The sequence below is a fragment of the Protopterus annectens genome, chromosome 13.part0 (assembly GCF_019279795.1).
Source record: "Protopterus annectens isolate FY-2018-M chromosome 13.part0, PAN1.0, whole genome shotgun sequence".
Taxonomy (NCBI): domain Eukaryota; kingdom Metazoa; phylum Chordata; order Ceratodontiformes; family Protopteridae; genus Protopterus; species Protopterus annectens.
The window spans coordinates 713,231,511-713,255,706 of NC_056747.1; the positions used below are offsets into that span (position 1 = coordinate 713,231,511).

Here is a 24,196-nt window from a genome sequence, read left to right on the forward strand (position 1 = left end):
TGCTACTCAGGCCCAAACAAATAATGCCACAAACATTCAATGCAAAATGAAATGTGATGCCTGAGAACCACTTCAAATGGAATCCCAAAATGCTTCCCTTTCTCAAGGAAAATGCAGTCAGTTTAGAGTACATTTTGTCTATTTTCTATGTTTCTTCTTTAAAGCACCAGTATTAAAAAAACTTTTAAGTATCACTTTTGTCTTAACAACCTTCCATATACTCATAAAGACTTTGCTAACATCCTTTTTTGTGCGATATCTTTTCCAAAAAATTTCAGCGATCATGACATCCACCAGTTACCTTTCAGCCCACTTTTTTTAGTTAGTGTGACATACAATACGGGGTGGTGAAGCATCATCTTCCATGTAACAATAGAGCTAAGAGCATTTCTACTGTGACTTACACACAAATATCAACCCTCAGAAGATGTGTGAAAAGCCCCTTTTCTGTCCTTAAGTACTTCCTGTTTTGGAGGGAACCTATTTCAAGAAAGTGGGTACCTGTAATTGCTGTATTCATTGCCACAATGCCTTGCAATCTTGCTACTGTTGCTTTAGTGTTCCAGCCTACAGCGAAGAGCTCAAGGGAAGGCAGTCAACTATGCCACTCCCTTCCTCGCTTACACCTGCTGACACTCTGGGACCTCTGCTGCCTAGTGAATCAGAATTGTTAGTAGTTAAGGCATCAGAGACCCTGCTTTTGCACTACTGCAGTGTGAAGAAATAAAATAATCCTCTCCATAAGAGACGACTACTGCAGAGTACAACAGAAGTATTTCATTGATGGAGCTTACTTGTACAATTCAAAAACTGTTTCATCACCATTACCATCCTTCACCCAATTGGGAGGGTAGCCTAATGGTTAAGGTGTTTGCCTTACAAACACAAGGTGCAGGGTTTGAATCTCACAAGGGATAATTGGCTAGGCTTAAAATGGCTCGCAAGGGCAGTTAGCCTAGTATGAACCTATGAACTTAGCATTGCATTACAATGACCAGCATAAATACCTTCTTTGTTTCATGATGGTTACAATACAACAACAATATCAACAATCACAATTTCCACATCATGAAGGGTCACTACTACAATGTTCACAATCTCCCCTACTGATAAATAGGTTGCTTGCTAAGGAACTCTGCATCAACCACTAATCGTCTCATCCCAACTATAACTGGACTATTACAAACATTCTCAGCATCAGCAATTCTCATCATTAGAAGTGGCCAATGCATTTGTGTCCAACATCTGTCTTTACAAGTCCATGTTTTGCATCAGTATTTCTCTTCCTCAAAAGTTACTGCTAAAATGTTTTCCAGAAGCAATTTGTACCGTCACTAAGAGCAGTCAATGTTATGATATCCAGCATCTTCAGTCATGCTACAGAATCTATCATTAGTATTTCCTCTATCCTTGTGGGATACTGCTAATTTTGAGTAATGGTAATTCTCACCACTTGCAGACATTCACTGCTGCAATACCAAACATAAGTCTGCTGGTGTGGCACAACAGCATTTGCATCTTCTTTTTGAAGTCTCCAGCAGTACTGTTTTGGTCTCTGGCTTCATCCATCCACCTAAAATGTCTGTTAATCATAAAATAACCCAGACAGTTAAAAGTATCTAAAAGACATAAGACCTTCACACAACTAGTGACCATGGAAGGCTGTATAATCTGACACCACATAAACACAAATGCTGCTGCAAAGTTACATACATACAGGTGAAAGAGTGGAAGCAGCTACTTAGTAAAACTTCTCCTAAAAATCACAAACCCAATTTAAAGTATACAAGCAAGGTGAAGGCCCTCACATTAGAAGAAGGGTCAGGACTGTACACATGAGCTTACACCTGGTTTCACTTATAGATAATACGGAATATCTCTCCAGTTAATCCTCAGGAAGGTTCACCTACCATACCACTTTTATCAGGATGAACTAACTGCTTGGAATACCAAGCTTCCTTCACCATGTATGCTTCCTACACTCATATTCCCAAGCAAAAGGATGCATAACAATACAATCCCCACTAGTTTTTTCTTAGAAGATTACATTTAAAAAATAAAGGCCCTTGAAAGCTATTAGCTTTTTAAGTAGCTTTTGTCATATTTTCTGAGTTGAAGACATTAATCATCGCTGCAAACTTATCTGCTGGTACTTACCCTGCCTTCTCATTTCACAAATTAACTATCTACAAACCAAATTTAACATGCAAATTAAAGCATACAGGAGTGTAACTAGTAATTTATACTTCATCCAACAAAGGTAGAGAATGCCTGATTAACAATAGATTAGCTCTACAATACATATAAGGCCTTTCTATTTACTGCTCCATTTTGCGCTTACAGTGTACATAGGTTAAAACATTTTCCAAAAATAAGTATTTAAATTTAATGCATTTAATTTATTTTACATTCATTAACTGAGTATGTGCACTGGTCAAATGACTCTCTCACGAGCCAGGCCAACTGAAAGAAAAATACATTGAAGTTAACAGAAATGATGCATCATTTAAGCCATACTGTTTTTGTACTATCACAGTTCTGCCTATAATATTGCTAAAAGGCTTCAGAGTTAAAAAAAAACAACTTTAAAATTTGCAAACAGCTTGGATTTTTGCACAATTGCTAAAAGGATTTCTTACTCTATTTACATATCTAAGCATCTCTGAACTCAAGCCCTGGAAATCCATTCTTACAAACTTGTACTTGATAAAAAATATTTCTTACTGAAGAATCTACCCATGGAATGTCCTTTCTAATCCTCTTAGAAACTGCACAGAGACTACTTATTTTCTGTTAGTAAATTTCTCAGCTGGGCATATGCTTACCCTGCCCACTACCTGTAACTTTGCACTTTTAACTTTGTAAGTAGCAGGACAAACAACTTAATATATTATGATTCTAGTGGGTGTGGCATGGTAGCTTCTAACATTTATTACTTGATGCAGCTGAACTCTGCTGTGTACCTTATTGTACTGACTATTTGCAAGAAGCCTCAACTGCTCAAAACACATCGCTTCTTTGGCTACGTGTATTTAATGCACTGTAGTCTCATCACTCTAATGCACTTAAATATTATACTGGCAGAAGTAAGATCATGGATGACAAGGTTAGTAACTCAGCCTGCTCATCAGATGAAAAGTTACCTAATAAAAATCACATTTTTATCTACAAAGAAAGGATGGGAAAGAGACCACACAGAGGTTATGAACAAATGATACCAATTATGAATACTACAGCAAAAACAGCCAAGGCTTCTGGGGTATAATATATTATATGCTTCTTTCATGTTATTATGTTGAATTAACAAGACAGGACTACAATGCACCATTCAAGTTCAGTAACACCTCCAAACAGATTTTTTTAATTTATTTTGTTAGCTAGGGTAGAACACCGATCATAAATGACCAATATCATTCTCAGCCTGGAAGGAAAGAAATGAAAAAAAATGTACAATAACATTTAAACAAGTCCAACAAATGCAAACTAAAGTAATTTCAATTGCTGCATAACAACTACCCAAATATATATTCTGTTTCATGTCTGTAATTGTTTGTCAGTAAATGGACCATAACATATGCAAGACTGAGGAGGAAAGGCAGTTTTATTTTCTAGCGTTTATTACTAACAAAAAAGATAAACATTACTGCTGTGATTTTTGACATGGGCAAAAGTATCATGATTAGGAATAAGGATGTTAGGATCAATGCCATACCTCTCCAATGCGATTGCTGTGACGTTGGTAGCTAAGGGAGGATAAGCTGAGGAGATGGGTCTTCTTCACATTTGAGGAGGGCCTGTGATCGCTGTTCTCTTCCAATGTTGACAGCATAAGATGCACAGTGACCATGCTCAGGTCACTTACCATCTGGGTAACATTCCACTCTGAAATTAATCGCCGCATGACCGTTCCAGCTGAGAAAAAATACATAGCGGGGCAGCAGTCAGCAAAATGGGAATAATGGCATTAATCACAAGAAAAAGTAAATAAAAGAAATAAGGCGACAGAGTGAAAGAAAATGAAACAACATAAAGAGAATATTAACATTTATTTTCTTTTTAACAATCACACTATGACTTCAACCTGTTCTATACAAAATTATATCTGGTCGTTACAGTAACAGCTGGGGGATATACCTGTGAGATAGCTGCCTATTTCAAATGGAGTCACAAAAGAATTGTATAGGACTTACTAATATTTTGCCAATTTCTTTGAAGCCTGTTTGCTCAAGCACAGAAACCAAATGATAATTATATAAAACTGATTTAATTTACTATGTTGTTTAAAGATCTCACATTTATATTATGTGGTTGTATTGGGGGTATGCCCACCTATGATGGTGTGGGAGACTTTACTCAATGCAAAAAAATCTTGAATAGCTGCCTATGCAGTCTTCCAAGTTCATTTGAATAGGCAGTGATTAATTTTCTGCTTTTCATGAATGTTTTGTACAGGGGCATGACTTATGCTAGAGAGCAAAATTCAGTCATCAAATATGACTTCAGCTCTGCTATATCTGACAAGTCAAAAAATTTGACCTATTATATACCAGTTGAGCAACTTTTGTGTATGCTTGTTGGAAAGCCTCATGCTGCAAGTCCTTAAAGGGCTCTCTAGGATAGAATGTAGGTTTTTAACATGTTTTACCTGATACTGCATATGTGGAATCACCAGAACAACTACGCTGAGTGCTAATTAAGCAAAAACTCTCATCCAAAGCTACTCTTTTAGTTTAATCTGATGAAAAAATGTACCTGGGAAGTCAAAGCTGTTGCAGTCTTTTAAGCACCATGAATATAATCAAGGACAGGAAGCAGCCTGCTTCATTTTGCCCTCTTCATTATGTCAATAGAAAGAAGTAAGTTTTGTAACACTTTTGCTTCAGCATTAAACATGGTACCTTTTAATTACGGTGCCAGAAAGGAAAAATCTGCAAGGCACAAATGCATTGTTTTTAATGCCGCTCATGTCTGCCTCAGAGGGAGGCCAAATATAGATGTGATGAAATGGTTCAATTTATTGTAAGAAAGCTGACAATTCATGAATAGTAACTTCCACAGTCTGACAAAGTAGAAGCAATTCTGAAGATTCTAAGGGACAGATGGAGTTTTCTTAAGGAAAGAGCAAGTTGCTCATTTCTTTGGGCACAATACCCGTTTGTCTTTTAGGGTGCATCCCCCACATTGTAAAAAAAAAAAAAAGTTATGCTATACATCTTTAACTTAATCACACACACTTTTGTTTTCTTACTGCTTAGTTACTTTTGTTCTGAATCACGAAGAGAGAGAGAGAGAGAGAGAGACACTACTTCAAGTACGTCCTCATCTAGGTTTGGATTACCTAATCCACCACCCAAAGTTCAATACAAAGACTTCTGGCCCTCAACAAATCAGCTGTCCCTACAACCCCAGGAAATTCATCTGGCTTCGCATTTTACACATTATACCATTTTTGACACTTACCTTTTTGCATCTGCAGTACATCCAAGGATTTCTGCTTTCGGGGAGATGCTACTTTCTTTACCCACACATGTATGCTGACTCTATAATGACAGAAGCTGCATGTCTGTGGATTCTTCAGCAGTAGAATAAGTACCGGTTTTAGCTGCCACTGTTTTACTTTCAGTGCCTGTTACATGATCTAAGGCTGCAAAGTCTGTACATCTGCTCTGTTGAAGATATTAAACATGGGACACCAAAATCTCCATCACTATCTTGTGCACTCTCCTCCCCTGAGCCTCAAATGGTGCAAGCGTGTGCACACACACACACACACACACACACACACACACACACACGTCTCACAAAGACAACCATGCAGGACCCCTCTCCCATTTTCACAGTCTATACATTGACAGTACATCTTGGTCCTAGTCTTATGTAAGTTATCACTAACCTGTAACTGCTTACACACATCTTTCTGAATCCTATATAGCTATTCTTTTTCAGTAAATGCTCTGTGTATACAGCATGTAATGCAGACATATGATGTCCTATCCAAGCAGTCCTCACTGTACCCTCAGGTAAAGACAGCTTATCAATAAACAGTGGAAGATTTGGCTTTTGTCCGAACACCAGCAGACATGGGTTGTAATCATCCATATTATGCATGCAGTTCTTAACAAGAAGCACTCATTTAAGGGCAGTTGTCCCAATTATATGTACAATTTTGTTTTACTTTTTACAAATCTTCTATGAACATCTGATTATGCTCTTGCTAGGAGTCCATTACTAAAAAAGGGCTCCAGGCAGCTGATCTAGGTTCTTTAATATAATTCTTATACATCTTTACAATATTTTATGGTCCAGTTCCATATATAGCATTTGAAAAGACCCATATATGCACAATCAAGAGCAAATTAACTTTCTTTCCATTCTTCAATTGTGGTCAAAACATTTCCTGCACTGAAACTGATAAAATGATTGGTTATGCATACAAATGTGGACATCTGTTTGAAATGTACTCACTACAGAATAAAATATTTATCGGAGTTGACAGTTTGATTAACTATGGACTGACAGATATTAAATTTAAGATAAGAGAAATGAGTCTCAGTTCATTTGTCAAACAAGCATTCTTGTTTTCGCCCACTCAATGTAACCTCAAGGATAGTATATTTAAGTTTGGTGTGTGTGTGTGTGTGTGTGTGTGTGTGTGTGTGTGTGTGTGTGTGTTGGAGGGGGGTTGACGCCCTTATAATGCCCAAGGTTATTCTTCCTTGACTTCAAATTGATTCCTAAAGCTGACTTCCACTTCCATCAGATTTCTTTCTGAGAATTTTAAGTCACTAATCTGAAATCATTCCTACACAACAGACATGATATGAAGGTTCCACAGACTTGGCTGAAATTTCTTTAACAGCACAGCAATACTTCCCTAGGGCATCTGTTATAGCTCCAAGAACTGTAACTACAAGCCTCTGAACTTTACAACTACTAGAAGAAAGATAGGGCAATACACGGCAAGTCAAAGGCTGGGATATCTCACAGTATTCCCCCTATTCCAAAAAAAATTACCTTGTAACATATATAGTGAGCAGGGATAGGGAGGCGGTGTACCCCCTTCCACACGGTGGGGCTCAAAACACTTGCCCCTTGCAAAAATACTCTGACAAGGGGTGGTCATCCACGGAAATGTTCAGAAGTAGCATACGCAAAGTCTTTGTGTGGGACGTCAAAAGGACAAATTAAATGATTTCTAGATTAATTTGTGCAATGGGATCTGACTAAACATTTGCCAATAAATTTACTTAGAGAAGGAAAGTATATTTGTTTGAAATACTACCAAAAACATTACAGTGCTATCTATTCATCCTTGTTGGGAATAGTTAACATAAGTGTTATTCTTTAACAATCCAGTGCAGACTCTGGGGATTTATAATATGAGACTATCACTCTGATTTTATTGATGCATACAGTACTGAAGGGCATTTCTAAGTTGAAACTGTGCATCAACAAGCAGGACCTTGGGCAGTAACAGAGGCACTGGGAGTGGCACAAATCTGAAATGACCACATTCAAAGAAAAGTACAGTTGTGTACACTTACCTAAATGTAAATGTTCGAGCCTATTCACTGTTGCAGTCATCACATCTGGGTTATCCCTGCCAGGGTAGCCCTCAGTTGGCCCGAACACCAGAGGCTTAGTATTTCTGCGTCAGTTGCTGTCGCTTCAAGACTGATGTCAGGTCGTCAGTAGTATAAAGTAAGGCAGCCAAAGCCATTACATCAGTTTTTCTTGCCCTGTAAGGAGCCAGAATATGGTGGAAGAAACCCACCAGTAGAAAGTAAATACGAAGAAGTTCCTTGTAATAAGAGAGACAGAAAGAAAGAGGGGTGGAGGGAAACCAGGACTGCAACAGTGAATACACTCGAACATCTATGTTTATGGTAAGTGTACACAACTGTACTATGTTCTTCGTGTTTCACTGTTGCAGTCATCACATTTGAGTTGATTCCCAAAGCTGAGGAAAAGGGTGGAGGTAGTCAAGAAGACTTGGGGCTTGCTAGGATGACCGGCAAGAGTACAGTGGCAAAGCCTGCCCTGGATTTGGAGAAAATAGGCAGGTGGTAATGCTTGGTGAAGGTATGAACAGATGTTCATGTTGCAGCCTCCAGGATGTCCCTAGCAGGGACTCCTCTGAGGAAAGCTGTAGAGGTTGCGCTTGCTCTGGTAGAGTGAGTTCTGACCCCCTTAGGGGGAGGTTTCCCATGTTGCTTGTAGGAGAAATGGATGCAGTGCACTACCCATTTGGAAATGGTTTGTTTGGATATGGCTTTGCCCTCTGCTCCTGCAGGAAAGCTGACTAACAACTGATCAGTCTTTCTGAATGATTTAGTCCTGTCTAGATAGAATCTGAGCTGTCTGTGCATATCTAGAGAGTGCAGCATTCTTTCTCCCTTGTTTTGTGGGTTAGGGAAAAAGGTGGGCAAAAGAATGGATTGGTTGAGAGCCACACTGGACACCACTTTTGGCATGAAGGATGGGTTAGTCCTGAGGGAGACCCTGTCAGCATGGAAAATGATGAAGGGCTCTACAGCCATTAGTGCTTGTAGCTTCTTGCTGAAGTGATGGCCAGAAGCAAGGTGGTCTTCCATTGAAAGAAACTTTAATTCTGCTGAAGCTGATGGTTCAAATGGGGGCAAGGTGAGTTTCTCTAACACAAAGTTTAGGTCCCAAGCTGGGTAGGTGCTCTTCTGGGTGGCCTCAAGTTGCTAGCCCCTCTGAGGAACTGTTTGGTGAGAGGGTGTGAGAAAAGAGGTTGCTCAGTGCTGAAATGAGCAGAGATAGCAGAGGCATGAATTTTAATAGCGGAAAAGGATGGACCACTGTGTAGTAGGTCAGCTAGGTAATCCAGGATGAGAGGTAGGGAGGGCTATGCTGTATCGGCTCCCTTAGCCTGGATCCAGGTGCAGAACCTTTTCCATTTGTCAGCATAAGACTTTATAGTGCTAGGGCATCTGGCCTCATGTATAACATCCAGAACCTGTTTACTGAGACTGGCAGCTTGTATAGTGGTCAGGGAATAAGCCAGGCTGCCAAACTGAGGGTCTGCAATTGGGGATGCATGAATTCTCCTTACCTCTGAGTCAGGAGTGTTGTGATCTGAGGGAGATACCATGGTGGCAGAGGGGACAGGCTGCACAGCAGTGGGTACCAGTGCTGGCGTGGCCAGTCTGGAGCAATCAGGATTGCCCTTGGTTTTTCCTCCCTTATTTTGAGCAGTACCCTGGTAATGAGAGGTAGTGGGGGAAATGCACAGACCGAGAGGTTGACCCACTGGAAAGCTAGAGCATCCACTTTCCAGGCCCTGCAGTGAAGCTCCCTGGTGCAGAACTTGCTGAACTGATGGCTGCAGTGGGAAGCAAAGAGGTCTACCTTCGGGGTGCCCCATTTCTGAGTTATAAGGGTGAAGGTTCTTTGGTTTAGCTGCCACTCGTGTGGGTCCAGAAGACTTCTGCTTAAGTTGTCTGCCAGAGAGTTTAGTGATCCTGGCAGGAATTGTGCTAACAGGTGTAGTTGCATGGCTGAGGCTGTGTGCCAAATGGTCATGGTGAGCCTGCATAGAAGGTAGGAGCGAGTCCCTTCCTACTTGTTGATATACCACATCACTGTGGTGTTGCCTGTTTTGATCAGTAGAGCCCCTGGGTAGAGAAGGGGTCAGAAAGCTGTCAATGCGTGCTGGATAGCTAACATCTTTTTTTGGTTGATATGCAGATGTATTTGATGTGGGCTCCATTGGCCCTGTATGCACCTGCCGTTCAGGTGCGCACCCCAGGCATAGTCTGATGCATCTGTGGTGAAGGTCTGGGCGGCGTGGGGTGATGAGAAGGGTAGTCCCTTGTTGTGGTAGCATGCTGCTGCCCAGCAAAGGAAATCTTTCCTTAGACAAGGTATCATTGGTATAAGAGTTTCCAGGTCTTGACAGTGTTGACATCAAAGGCTTTTTAGGTACCACTGAAGTTTCCTCATATGCAATCTGGCATACGGAATGAGTAGAATGCAAGATGCCATGAACCCCAGAGCTTGTACGATTTTCCTTGCGGATAACTGGGGTCTGGTGACTAGTTGGGAGAAATAGGCTGTCAGGCAAGTTTGCTTTCCTGGTGTAAGGAATGCCATCTAGGATGCTTTGTCCAGGCTTGCTCCCAGGAATATAATTTTTTGGGTGGGTACTAGTTTGGATTTCTTTCCATTGATAGTGTACCCTAGGGAGGGTAGTAGGTCCTTTACAAAGGCCAGGTGCTTGAGCAGCTTTTCCTGACTGTCTGCCTGAATTAGGCAGTCATCTAAGTATGGGTAAATTTGAATATTTCTTTGCCTGCAAAAAGCAATGGCAGGATCCAGACATTTTGTGAAAACTCTGGGAGAAGTAGATAAGCCAAAGGGAAGCACAGAGAACTGAAAGTGCAGAGATCCTGCCCTGAAACATAGATATTTCTTGCATGATTCTCTGACTAGGATGTGTAGCTATGCCTTTTTTAGGTCTTGGGTGGCTAGCTAGGCATCATTGGAGAGCATAGGTAGTAGTTGCTGAAGGGTGAGCATTCTGAATTTTGGTATCACCAGGAAGGTGTTTAGAATGGATAAATCGAGGATGGGGTGCCAGGTGCCCTCTTTTCTGGGTACCAGGAAGAGCCTGGAATAGAAACCTTGGCCTATCTGTTCTGCAGGAACATGCTCTATTGCCTCATGGAGAGCAGGGAAAGGACTTGCTTTTTGGCCTCTGCTCAAATGGTTTGGAGGTAGATCTGGGATCCCTTTTGGGGGTGGTAGTGTGTGGAAAGAAAATTTGTATCCCTGGGGCACTATGTTGAGGACCCAGTGGTTGTTGGCAATGGCGGCCCAGGTGCTGGCATGGAAGGAGAATTTTTCTCCCAGAGGCAAGTGCAGATGGGCAGAGGGAGGGGGTGGAAATGGAGAGTCATTGTGAGTTCTTAACATGAGGGGGTGCCTTTGCACCCCCTGGTTTAGAGGTGGAGGTACTCCACTGTTTTGATCTCTGCATTCCCTGTGGCTGTTGTCTGGGGGGGGGTCTGCTTCCCCAGGGTCTGGGCTGAATTGACCTGGAGGGGGCAGGAAAGGACCAGTGTTTAGAGGGGCAGTGCCTACTGAACCTGGGTGGCTGGACCTTGCAGGAAATCCTTAACTGTCTGCATAGATTTAGCTTTTTCTCCCATCTTTTTTAAGACCTCCTCTGCCTTGGTGCCAAATAAGTTGTCTTTGTGCAAGGGTGTATCCAATAGTTGAGATTTGACATGGTATGGCAAGGGCTGTTCCTTTAGCCAAGCATGCCTTCTAAGGACAGAACCGGTGACTGCTGCCCTGCAAGATACTTCTAGGGCATCAAAACCACAGTGTAAGGTGTGCTTACTTACTTGACTTGCAGAATGCATTAAGTCTTGAAACTCTTTACTTTCTGCACAAGCAAGAAAGTTTTATATTTTTGTATGAGAAGTTCCATGGTATGCTGCTGGAATTTTAGCATATGGAACTGACAATTTAGTGCTCTAACAGCAAAAGTAGCAGAGGTGTATACTTTTTTACCCCATCTGTCTAATGCTCGGGAATCCCTATCTGAGGGGGTGGGATTCTTAGCAGAAGTAGCTTTAATTCCTTTAGGCCCTTGGGAGATAACCTCAGGGTCAACAGTAGGATTTTTTAAAAGAAATTTGTGAGAGTCAGGGACTCTGTAATACCTGTCAGGTTTCCTGGGAGTGGGAGGGTGGTTGTCAGGAGTTAAACTAGATTCCATGAAAACATCATCTACAACATCCAGGACAGGAGGAATGGCCAGGGGTCTGTGCTGTGGAAGATCTAAAAATTCCCAGAGTCTCTTTTTAGACTGAGGGTAGTCCTGACATTCCCAGAGGAAATGCTCCCTTAAAGTATGAAGAGTTTCCCCAAAGGAAAAATCTTCGGGTGGAGAGGCTGAAGGAATGGATTCCTCTGCATCAGAATCCTCATAAGCAGAGAGGGGTTGCATGCCTTCATATTCAGAGGCATCGGAGTCATCGGGCTCCTTTTCAGATAAGACTACTGGGGCCAAATCTCTTTTTTCTTTTGGAACGGGTAGCTTGACTTCCCCTGATCAACATTATAAAGTCTTCTACCATTTTAAGCACTTGAGACTGAGGCAAGAAAGCAGGTGCCTGAGATGGGGTTGTCAGTTTCTTGGGTGTGGTTTGTACCCTGGGCCTTAGAAACTCGGTAGTTTTCGAAAGAACAGAAGATGCGAAAGAAGTCATTGGTTTGTGTCGAGAATTGGTAGTGCGAAGTACTTCCTCGGAAGCCAGTGATTGCTCAGCAGGTCAGGATCCATCCAAGGTAGAGACAACCGCAGGATCTTTAGTCGATGAGTTTTGCGGCAGACTCCGAAAGGGTCTTGGTGGCAGCCTGCGAATCAACAGAAGCAGGCATCAGGGGCTGCGAAAGTGCCTCACTGAGGACCGGAGAAGTGATGACTAGCTTAATAGAAGCATTGTCAGTAGGTTTGGACCTGTGCGGTCTCTGTCTCTGTCTTTATCCTTACGTTTTTTCGGAAGACCTGATGTCGGATGACTTACTGAAGCCACATCGGAAATCAAGGACTGAGAGCGAAAATATCTAGCTACAATAACGTCCCGACGATGTATAGTTCTGGCGTTGAACAAAGCACAAAAGCGACAGTGGGGGACTTCGTGGTCTGAGCCTAAGCAAGTGACACAGTAAGAATGAAAGTCTCTGTGCGGTATTTGCTTTCCACAGGTGAGACAATTGTTAACTTTTTCTGACATCGGTTAGAACAAGAAAAAAGGATCCCCAACGGGGTACTTAGCTTTAGAAGACTTCAACTTCAGTTCAGAAAACAAAACTCAGGTAGCTGCTGACTGGCACTCATGCGAACTGCTTCTGCTTTGTGCTTCTCAGCAAGAAAGACTGAAGTAATGTCATTGGCTGCCTTACTTTATACTACTGACGACCTGACGTCAGTCCTGAAGCGACAGCAACTGACGCAGAAATACTAAGCCTCTGGTATTCGAGCCAACTGAGGGCTACCCTGGCAGGGATAACCCAAATGTGATGAATGCAACAGTGAAACACAAAGAACATCAACTGCTCAACACACCACTCAGATGAGAAATATAACTGAATACACAAAGAACAGAACTAAAAACAGAATGACATATGAATCACGGATCTGCCAAAAGGTTGAGAGGGGAATGACATGTGATATGTTTTATTAGGATGGAACGTGTCACAGTGCTTCAACTTAACTAGAGAACGGTCAAGGGCTGCGTAGGATTATGGCACGAAAGAGACTTTCTAATATGCCCAGGTAGTCTACAATCAAATTCTTGGGCAATAACTACAGGAAGCTAACACTGCTGAAGTGTACAGAGAGTGGTGAATCATCATGTATTGGAGGAGCTCCAGCTAGACAATCACTGGGCTATAACAATGTATTAAATGTGAAAAAGAAAGCTATGGCTCCCTGTGGTAAGCATTTACGGGAGAAAGAAGTGTTCTGCCAGCTTCTCTAGTACTCGAATGACACACACACACACACACACACACATATAGATATATATATATATATATATATATATATATATATATATATATATATCTATATAGGTTTATGATGGCAAACTCGAAGCGGACTAATGATGTGATCATCGACCCATGTCCATGAAAATGACAATGTGGAATTCTGACATTGTCAAAATAAGTTTCAGCTTCGACCTCGGAACAGATTTTAGCATGGGTCGAGATATGGGGTGAGATTTGTACTGGTTTGACATTGTCACCATTTGGCCTCTGTACTTTGTCTGAAGTGGATTCGACTGAGTCCACTTCGGCTTTACCATAGTAAACTTATATATACACACATATATACATACAAAGGTTTACTATCGATTCCTTGAAAATGCTTCCATTGAATGACCATAATATCGATGAAAAGTTTCTATTTCCAACACATCTAAAAGGCAGAACCTTGGAAGTGACATACCGAACTTCTTGGTTCGATGAATTCGAGAAGAAATGAGATCCAAGATTGCCTTGTAGACAAGATACAGATCACCTCTGAACAATCTGTACGATACCGAGTAGAGTGATACTGATTTGAGCCTGTCCACATAGGACAGTTGTTGAAGGCCATGGATTCTCTTTGTGAGGTATTTCTGTGGTCTTTCCAGTTGGTGCAGATGTTTGGAGAGGTGCACTACTAGATTACTGGTCTAATGAGGGAGGAGTACAGAGAGGTAATAACTTTCTTTTTTCTGGATACAATTCCCTTATTTATGAGATGAACCAAGTAAATGGCTTTTCTGACCACTGCCACTACATGATGGTCAAATATGGATTTATCATCAACCTGGGTACCCAGGTCTCTCACCACAAGTTGTGTGTTTAGGGTGTTGCCATTGATGTGGTAATCGGTAGGGGCTGTGCTTCTGCTGAATGGTATGATGATACTTTTTTTTGCGTTTAGCTTGAGGCCATGACTTTGGCACCAGTCATTAGTTGCTGTGAGACCCTCTTGCAGCATGTTAAAATCATTTGGGAAAGAGTCAATGACAGCACCCAAGTTACAGTCATCCGCAAACTTGGTCAGCCACAGGCCTTTTGTCTTTGCCTAAACCTCTGAGAAGTAGATGCCAAGCAGCAGGGGTCCGAGGACAGATCCCTGGGGACCGCCACTAGTGACGGGTCTGCAATTGGAGGTGAAGGTGCCTATTTTGACCTTGAGGGTCCGGTCGGTGAGCCAGTTGGCCACCCACCTGATGAGATAGGGATTTACGCCAAGTTGTGTTAACTTTTTGATGATGCCTGAGTGGGGATTGTGTCAAAGGCCTTGGCCAACAGATGAGAGAATCTGCGATAATTCCCACAGCATCTTTGGATATGCCTTCCCTGGTGTCCTTGCCCTCAGCATCAGTGGTTGCACTAGAATCAACAATGCTGACACCAGGTACGTGATAACTTATTGTCATAACACTGTTTGTTTTATGTAGATGGGTAATTTGTTCCATGGCAGCAGTACCCTATGAGAGATATATCTGTATCTCCAAACAGTTCTGTTGATGTTGCAGAAGTGGTTTTGACACTAGATCAAGTATTTCTTATGTCATTTGACTTGCTGATGTGCAATAAATCCATCAGTAATGGTTTGGAGGATGCGTTGTATGACAGACACAGGTCACCTCTAAGCAATCTGCAGGATCTTCTGTTTTGGTTTCACTTGTTTGTGTAAATACTGGCAGCATTTCTTGACGCCAGAGGCCTTTTCCTTATTACTTTTGTCCATGTTAACAGTTAAATCCAACCAATAGCTCTATTAACAATATTATGTATTTCACTGTCCAGCATAGAAAGCAAGATCTAAACGCATTTTATTTTATTTTTCAATGAATGGCGAACCTAATGGAACAAGAAGGGAATAGTACAGGAATAACAAGGAAAAGGCTATAGAAAGTAGAAAGGCTATACAAATTAAGACATAAGAAAAATGATTAGTAAATATCTATTTTGGAAAAAATAATCCCTCTAAAACTTGAGCTAAACTGAGACCACACTGAAGCTTGAATGGCAGCAATGTGATCTGGAAAGGCTAGGCAATGTTCAGGTTAGTCTCTTGTAGAAAAACTACCTAGCCTTTACCCTGACAATAGTAAGGGGAGGAGCTTGAGCTAGAGAAAGATTTACTGCTGCCCAGAAGGCATGCCTTCTCTGACCAGTCCAACAGTAAGAGCGTACAAGGGAGATTATCTTAGAAACAAGGATTACTTAGTGAACACTGGCCTGTAGATATATTTGGGCTTTCTGTCATGCTGCAGTTATTTGGAGCTTTAAATTTTCTTTGCTACCTGGACGAAGAAGTGGCATTTTGGTATTTTCTTGTGGATACCAACAATAATGCAATATTGCCTTGGCTGCCTTTGTAAAGTATTAGCACAACTAAAACTATAGTACAGATATCTCAGTATTCTGTGTATTGAATGACTTTATAATAACCTAATATAACAAGCAATAGCTGATTTAATGGAGCATTTGTGGAGATCAAGAACATTAGTCAGTATTAAGAGTATTGTTTTTCCATTTTGTAACCAAATAAGTCTACCCAGGATCACTGTGATGTTTATGAATCAAACAAATTAGACTCTTAAATTCTTAGGAATGACCTTTTTAAGGATGTATTTCAATCTATTCAATGCCAAGTTTCAGAGGCCAATAAGAGATCAGTGGGATTTTGTCATTCCAAAAATTGATACGTCATTAGTGGGTGAAATTAACTTACTGAAAAATAACTGGCTGATTGGATTTTTATAGGGAATATGCTGTTTCTCCCTAGACATCTGCTGTGCAATAAATTTAATAATATCTAGAAAAACTTTCTGTGGCAAAGAAACTACCTTATGATTTCACCTGAACACTTGGCATTAGATAAAATACGCAAGCTTTCAAGTACCAGATATAGAAAGATATCATTCTACCCAGTATTGGGTCAATTTGTATAAATGGTTTGGGTTTTCACCCTTTTTATTCTTCAATACCTTCTAGGATAATAACTATTCACAGGTCTATATTAAATAAACGAACGATCAAAATGTCTAGCACAACATGCTCGACACACTTCAATAGGAAGTTCACCTAATCAAAAACTTAAAAGCCATAATATCACTTAAATGAAATATTTTGTCTGGCCAACACCTTCCATAAACTAACATACAACCAATATATATATATATATATATATATATATATATATATATATATATATATATAAATATATATATATATATATATATATATAAACCCCTACTCGCTCACATCATTTCACAGCTTTTAAACCTCGACACACTCTTATACTTTTAAAAGAAGGTGGGGGGGTTCGCCCTCTACACCCCCCGATGTGGGGGGCTGTACCCCACACACACCCCCTAACTAAATATACCAACTCCGAGATCGCTCTACATTGGGAAAAGAGCAATTTCCCGGTAATCCCAAAGAGAATTCTTTCACAAGGAAAGAATTTGCTTACCTACCTATTCCAAACAGTTTAGCGTGTTTACGTCACAAGCTACATTCACTAACATGGCCAAGTATAAATTTTTGGAACTCTTGTTTTCGGCATTTTCAGCTTCCGATTAGATAGACGTTCGATCAAAGTGTGTCAAGCATGTTGTGTTCGACATTTTGATCGTTCGTTCATCTAATATAGACCCACTATACACAACTGACCACAATACCAGTGTTGCTTTACGCTACTTGCCCAAGTGTTGATTTAGTCTTCTTGTTCAAGATTTATGCATTAACGACCACTATGTTAATCGCAGATGCACCTTGTACATAGCCTCAGCCAGCTGTTATTTTGCAGCACTACATCACCTAAAAACAAGTTATGTTCTTACCATAACGTTCCATGTGTGTTGTACATCTCATCCTTTATTCTCACTTATGGGGTCAGATCCGATGTGTGGGATCCATCTTGGCCTTTCCAATAGCTTGAGCTCTTCAGCAAAGCTTGTGGGCCTCCTTCCCTACCCATAATGAAGTTCCCCAACTTCATCAGATCTTGTTTGCCCACTTACAAGAAAGGACTAATCTCTATAGTATCTATATACTTTAAGGAACAATGTCAGCATCTCTTAGGCTATGGAGATCCATAACACCAGTGTCCACTCAGTCTTCTAAGAGTTTTGGCAGGGGGCATGGAGGGTGGGTTGTGAGAATAAGGAATGAGATAGACAACACACATGGACCGTTATGTTAAGAACATAACTTCTTTATGTGTTGTCAATCTCACCCTTATTTTCACTTATGGAATTGTGTCCCAAGCAACCAAACTACTGGGTGGCTCATGACAGAATATTCGTCAGAATCAAAGAACCAAAGGAAGCCAGACTCCTGAAGGCCAAATCCACTTTGTAATGAGTAATAAAGGTATGCGGTTTTGCCCATGTAGCTGCAGTGCAAATATCATTCAAAGGTAATCTTGCTTGAAAGGCTGCAGATGTCGCTACTGCTCTGGTAGAGTGAGCTCTAACCGGAAAGGGAAGAGATCTATTTTTTGAATTACAGATGTAGGCTATACAGAAAGTCGACCATCTAGATAAAAGTTACTTCTGAAATTGGAAGGCCTCTCCTAGTTTCATAGTAGGATATGAATTGGTCCAACTTTCTGAAAGCTGAAGTTCTGCTGTGTAAATAAAAGTGTGATTGTCTATGTACATCCAGAAGATGCAAGGAGTACTTGTCTTTGTTCTTGAAGTTAGGGAAAGTACTGGCAACTCAATAGTCTGATTCAAGTTATTTTCAGACACTACTTTAAGAAGAAAGGATGGATTAGTGCGGAGAGAACTCTACCTTTATGAAAAATTAGAACAGGTGATGTAGCACATAAAGCTTGTAACTCTGAGATTCTTCTGGCTGAAGTAATGGGTACTAAAAATACAGTCTTCCAGGACAAGAACTTTAGATCACAGGCGGGTCAAGGTTCAAAGGGGGAAGAAATGATACCTGTTAATATGAAATTCAGATCCCAGGGAGGAGTTGGGTTTTTATAAGGTGGTCTAATCAGCATTGTTCCTTTCAAAAAGGTTTTGCAGAGTCTATGTGACATTACTGAAGATCCATTATCACCTATATGAAAGTTTGATATTGCTGCCTAATGACAGAGGCAGCTATGCCTTCAAGAAAAGGTTTGGTTAGAAATTCCAGTATAGAATGAATGGGTACAGAAAAAGGGTCCAAATGGTTTTCAGCTGCCCATGCTGTGAAGCTATTCCATTTGCTATTGTAAAGCCTGCATATAGAAAACTTATGGGAAGACAATAGAATATGTTTCACCAGACAGGATAGATGAGGGCAATCAAGGGAACTGCAGCAGCCAAGCAGTTAATATGAGGTTATGAGGATTGGGATGTGCCATTCCTGACAGATGTGTCAACAGGTCTGGAGGTGAGTCCAGAATCCATGGTCTGTCCCGAAGATGAAGCCGCAGAAAGGAAAACCAGATATGGAGAGGCCAATAGGGACCAATCAGGATTAAGATGGTCTCTAACAAGCTTGCTTTCTGTAATAATTTGGGTATTGGAAGGATTGGTGGAAAAGCATATAGGAGTTCTGGAGGCCAATCGTGAACCAGTGCATCCCTCAGTGACTGCCCCATAGGAGGGATAAGGGCAAAGTAGTTGCTGCATTTGGCATTGATGGATGAAGCAAATAGGTTGCAGCAAGGCTGGCCCCATTTCCATAAGATCTTTTCCATTACCTTCTGATTGAGGGATCACTCGTGTGGCCATAAAATGACCCTTCTCAGTTTGTCTGTAAACACGGTGGATTTCCCTGGGATGTGCGTTGCAGTCAGGAAATAGATGGAGGACGTTGCCCATTGCCAAACCCTTAAAGCTTCTCGACAAAGGAGGTATGATCTGGTTTCTCCTTGTTTGTTTATGTACCAGACAACCAACATGTTTGTCTGACTGAACTGCTATCGTTCCTAGAGGGACAGAGTCTTGAAATGCTTGCAATGCCAAGAGCACTGCTCTCATCTCCAGGATATTTACGTGCAAATGCACCTCATGTTCTTGCCAGGTGCCTTGGACCATCTTCCCCAGATAATGCCCTCCCCCCAATCTGAGAAGCATCCATGGTCACCATGGCCTGAGGTTGGGAGGAATAAAGGGACAGCACTGAGACAGAGAATGGGAGTGGACCCACCACTTGAGATACCTCCTGCATGATTTGGTTATGAGAATTTTGTGTGACATTGGTAATTCCAGTATTAACCATGGTGTGGAATGTAGCCATTGAAGAATTCGCATATGTAAATGAGCAACAGGAATAAGCACGATGGATGCTACCATTTCTGCCAACACTTGTAGTACTTGCTTTGCAGTGGATTTGGTCTTGTTGATTAGCAATCTAACATGCAGGCGAAGGTTATGTAGTCTGTCAAGAGGGAGTAATGCTATGAGTGATGCGGTGTCTATCTCTGCCCCTATAAAGGTTAATTTTTGAGATGGCTCTAGACCAGATTTGTCGTAATTTACCATAATTCCCAGGGAGGAGCAGAGGTGAAGTGTGTATGTTCAGGCTTGTTGCAGAAGATGCCTGGTTGGGGTGGTTATGAGCCAGTCATCCAGAAACGGAAACACCTGGAATTCCTTGGCATATCAGGTGAGCAGCCACTACTGCCAAGCATTTGGTGAACACTCGGGGGGGCCTGTAGTGAGACCAAAGGGCAGAGCTCGAAACTGAAGTGACTGGCCCCTAGCCGGAAGTGCAAAAACCTTCTGGACCGCCTCATTATCAAAATATGGTAGCACGCATCCTGAAGGTCTATTGAGCACATCCAATTGTCGTTTTCCATGAATGGAAGTACTGACTACAGTGTCACCATCCAAAACATTTTTTTTCGCCGACTTGTTCAGTTCACTGAGATCCAATATTGGTCTCCAGTCCCCTGTCTTTTTTGGAACTAAAAATAATGTTGAGTAAGTTCTGAATTCTCTCTGGTCTGTGGGACTTTTGGATGACTTTTTTTTCTAGCAACGTTTGAATTTCTAGCGTTGCTTGTTCCCAATGACTGGATGGAACGTCTGGGATAGAGAAGGGAATGATATAACCCCTGGATACTATGTCCTGCACCCATTTGTCACTGGTAATTCTTTGCCAGGTGTTGAGGTGCAGCAACAATCATCCCCTGACTGCCTCAAGAGGCGAGCAGTCAGGTACTCCTTCAGGAGCGCTGAAAGGGTTTACCAAAGAAGGCTTTTCTGGAAACCTGATTCTGCGGACCTCCCCTGCCGAGAGGGAGGCAATATTTCATTATTGTTCCCCCCTCTGTCTTTGCAGGATCTTGCACCGTGTGTGTCTTGGTAAGATTTTTGAGACTTTCTGAGCCACATCTTCCCACTACACTTTTGACTCTTTGGAAATGGTCTGGTAGGTGTGGAAAAACGTACTCCAATGGCAGACAAAGTCTTACCTTCCTGCTCACACCGAGTTAACTTTTCTTTGACTTTTGGCCGAAGAGAGAGAGAGAGACACACTGAAGGGAGCGTTGATAAAGGAAGACTTAAAGGGTTCCATGAAATTGCAAAGGTGCATCCAGGCCTGCCTTCTAATAGATATACCTGAACACGCCTCCCTACTTGCTCCATCTGCTACATATGAAATGAGTCTCATGGATGAGTTGACCACCAAATTGAGGGTAGCGAGCTGTGCACTGTCCCTATCTGCTGCCGCATTGGCTACAGTTCCCTGGAGGGAGTCTGATAATTCTTTTAGCAGGTCCCTCTGAAGTCTGCTGAAGTTGGTAAGGTAATTCAGTGATCTCATAGTAAAAGCCGCTGAAGATAAAACTTGCTTCCCAAATCTATCCATCATCCTGGAATCCTTGTTATCAGAATGGATAAAGGAACTGGTCTTGAAAAGTTCCTTCTTAGTGGCAGCTGCCGTGACCATGGCATCCACTGGTACACCCTTTGTAAGAAAAGGCTGATCCTTAGGGGCTGTGATGTTGCTTATTTGGCCACACAGGGGTGGGTTCTATAGAATCTGGGGTCTCCCAGGCCTTCTGAGAGACTAACTAAGCAAGCTCATTGAAAGGTGGCGTCATCCAGGAGGTTGAAGGGCAAGAACCGAAAGCCTTCAGAAATACTGACTTCTCTGCCTAAGGGGAGTAGGACTGCCAGTCACCCCCCTGGATTCAAGATTTCCAGGATGTCTCCAAAGGAAATATCCTCAGGGGGTGACTGTGGGTCCCTTCTGCTTTGAGGTTGGTGTCTGAAGTGACGGACTCTTCAGAAGAGTCGAGATGTTTCCTCTTGCATGTTATTTTCTGAAGAACTTCCTCAGGGAGGTACTCTGGGGAAGTCTCGGAAGAGGGGGGAGTCCCTTAGGGAACATCCTATGGCCTTGGTTCCCTGTGGTCCTGTGGATGGGAGTAAAGAGGCAAAGACACTTGCACAGAATGGAAAGGAAGCTCCGAGGTATACCGTGCCTGGGACTTGGGGGGCACTCATCACCCTCTTCATAACTTTGAAGGCAGAATGCCCTTGGGAACACACTATGGCCTTGGTTCCCCTGTGGTCCTGTGGATGGGAGTGAAGAGGCAAAGACACTTGCACAGAAGGGAAAGGAAGCTCCGAGGTATACCGTGCCTGGGACTTGGGGGGCACTCATCACCCTCTTCATAACTTTGAAGGCAGAATGCCCTTGCTCCGAAGAACTCCCCAAACCTGACAAAACTGATGTTGCAGCCAAAAAAGTCCTCGGTTCAGAAGATGGAGGCTACAAAGCAGAGGTGGGAGCCAAACCCACCTGAGCTAAAGCCCAGGGAGACATAGTCAGATCTGAAGGGACCCAAACTGGCTTCAATGACCCGACCGGTGAGGGTCAGCTCCCAGAGGTCTCCTGCTCTGACTGAGCAGAGACACTCGGGCAGACTTTGGATCTGAGGAACTAAGAGGACCTGGACCTGAAATAGACGCTAGCTGGATGTTGGAGTCTTCCGGTTCTGAGGCCGAGGAACGATTCGGAGGAGGAATAAGTGCCACAGATGAAGGACTAGTCTGAACCAACTCCCTTAGGCTTGGATCCAAAAGAAGCTTGGTCAAACCAGGTGTCTTAAGCAGCCTTTGCACAACCCTACCCATGTCTTCGGATAGGCTGCTAGTAGACCTTGTAGACGTCGGGGATCTAGACCTCATAAGGAAGGGAGATGGTAGTCAAAATGTGATCGATTCCAGAAATGGTATTCTCCAGGTGGTTGTGTTTTTGAAGCAGACTCTGAATCTGTTTTCTGAGAAGGAGATTTCTGTTGATCCGAGGAGACTCCCAATCCATAGCAGTTGCTGGCTCTGTGAAAACTGTCGGAGAATAAACTAGGCCCTCAGCTCCGAAGAATCTTTTGAAGCCGGGGAAGATCGTTTTCCAGACTTCTCTGATTTATCACATTTTGGAGAGGAGGAATCAGACCCAATAGTCTCAGAGAAAGGGATTTTGATTAACACTTTCAGAATCAATTTGTTTTTGTGTTCCATTAACGCCCTCTGATTGAAAGTGTGACAAATAGAACAAGATTCCTGAAGGTGAAGAGACCCCAAACAGTGCAAATTACTGAGGGGCATCTTTTTTCCAAACTTCTCACATTTTTTTAAATCCCAAAGGTTTGCTTTCCTTTTGGGACATAATAAAGAGACGTATCAAAAACCAAAGAAAAAAGGAAACAACAAGGAACTATAACTACAAATATATGTTTTAGTATACATATAAAATATATATATATATATTTTTTTTAATAGCAGAAAATAGAAATTAGAAAAAGTCCTCTAACTTAAACGGACTTTTGAGAGTAAAAGGAAAGGGAAAAGGAAGTCCTCTAACTTAGCAGACTTAGGGGGACTTTGAGGGAAAGAGAAACAGAAAAGTCCTCTAACTTAAGGGGACTAACAACAAGCAGGACCCAGAAAGACCTTTAGCTACAAAAAGACCAAAACCACTAAAAGGGAAAGGTAAACGTAACAAAACACTCTCTAACTAAAGTGGTAGCACGTTAGATGGCCAAAAATAAACAAATTATGCTAACAGCAAGGGGAGCCACTAGGAGGGACTGCAACTAATGCTGGTAACTAGAAAAGTAAAAATAAATGAGTTTTAAGCTATTTTAGATATTTAGAAGAAAAATACAAAAGAACTCAGCCCAGAGCTTGCTTGAAGAACCTCTTTTGCAATGCGTAAAATGAGATCTGAGGAAGTTGGGGAACTGCATTATGGGCAGGGAAGGAGGCCCACGAGCTTTGCTGAAGACCTTGAGCTACTGAAAAGGCTGAGATGAATCAGACATCAGATCCAAACCCCATAAGTGAAAATAAAGGACGAGATTGACAACAACACATGGTAGCTTATAAAAGTCCTAGAATGCAAGCACTTCTGTTGTTTAATTCTATGCAAGTTTATACAGCCTCCTTAAATCTACATTTTCTACATGTAGCTGTATTTCATGTCTTGCACATTAAAATTCAACTTAATAAACTGATACAGTAGTTTCTTCATGTCAGGAGGAGGATGTACTAGTAGTAAAATAGCATCCTTTCTTATATTACAAAAATACTGGTGAGGCTTTCACGGCTAGTTCACAAAAGTAATAATTTTCTGTATTCAAAAGATTCTCAGCAGAATGCGTAACATTTTGCAAATTGTATAA

General features: G+C 41.8%; 1 protein-coding gene across 1 annotated transcript in view; it reads right to left on the minus strand.

Annotated features, from left to right (window-relative positions):
* KIAA0100 (KIAA0100 ortholog) overlaps positions 1-24,196 on the minus strand; it is a 2,229,983-nt gene that overhangs the window by 679,690 nt on the left and 1,526,097 nt on the right. Inside the window, exon 23 of the mRNA XM_044054400.1 lies at positions 3,713-3,912. Within this exon, the coding sequence (XP_043910335.1) occupies positions 3,713-3,912 (200 nt within the window). The remainder of the gene's footprint in view (positions 1-3,712; positions 3,913-24,196) is intronic.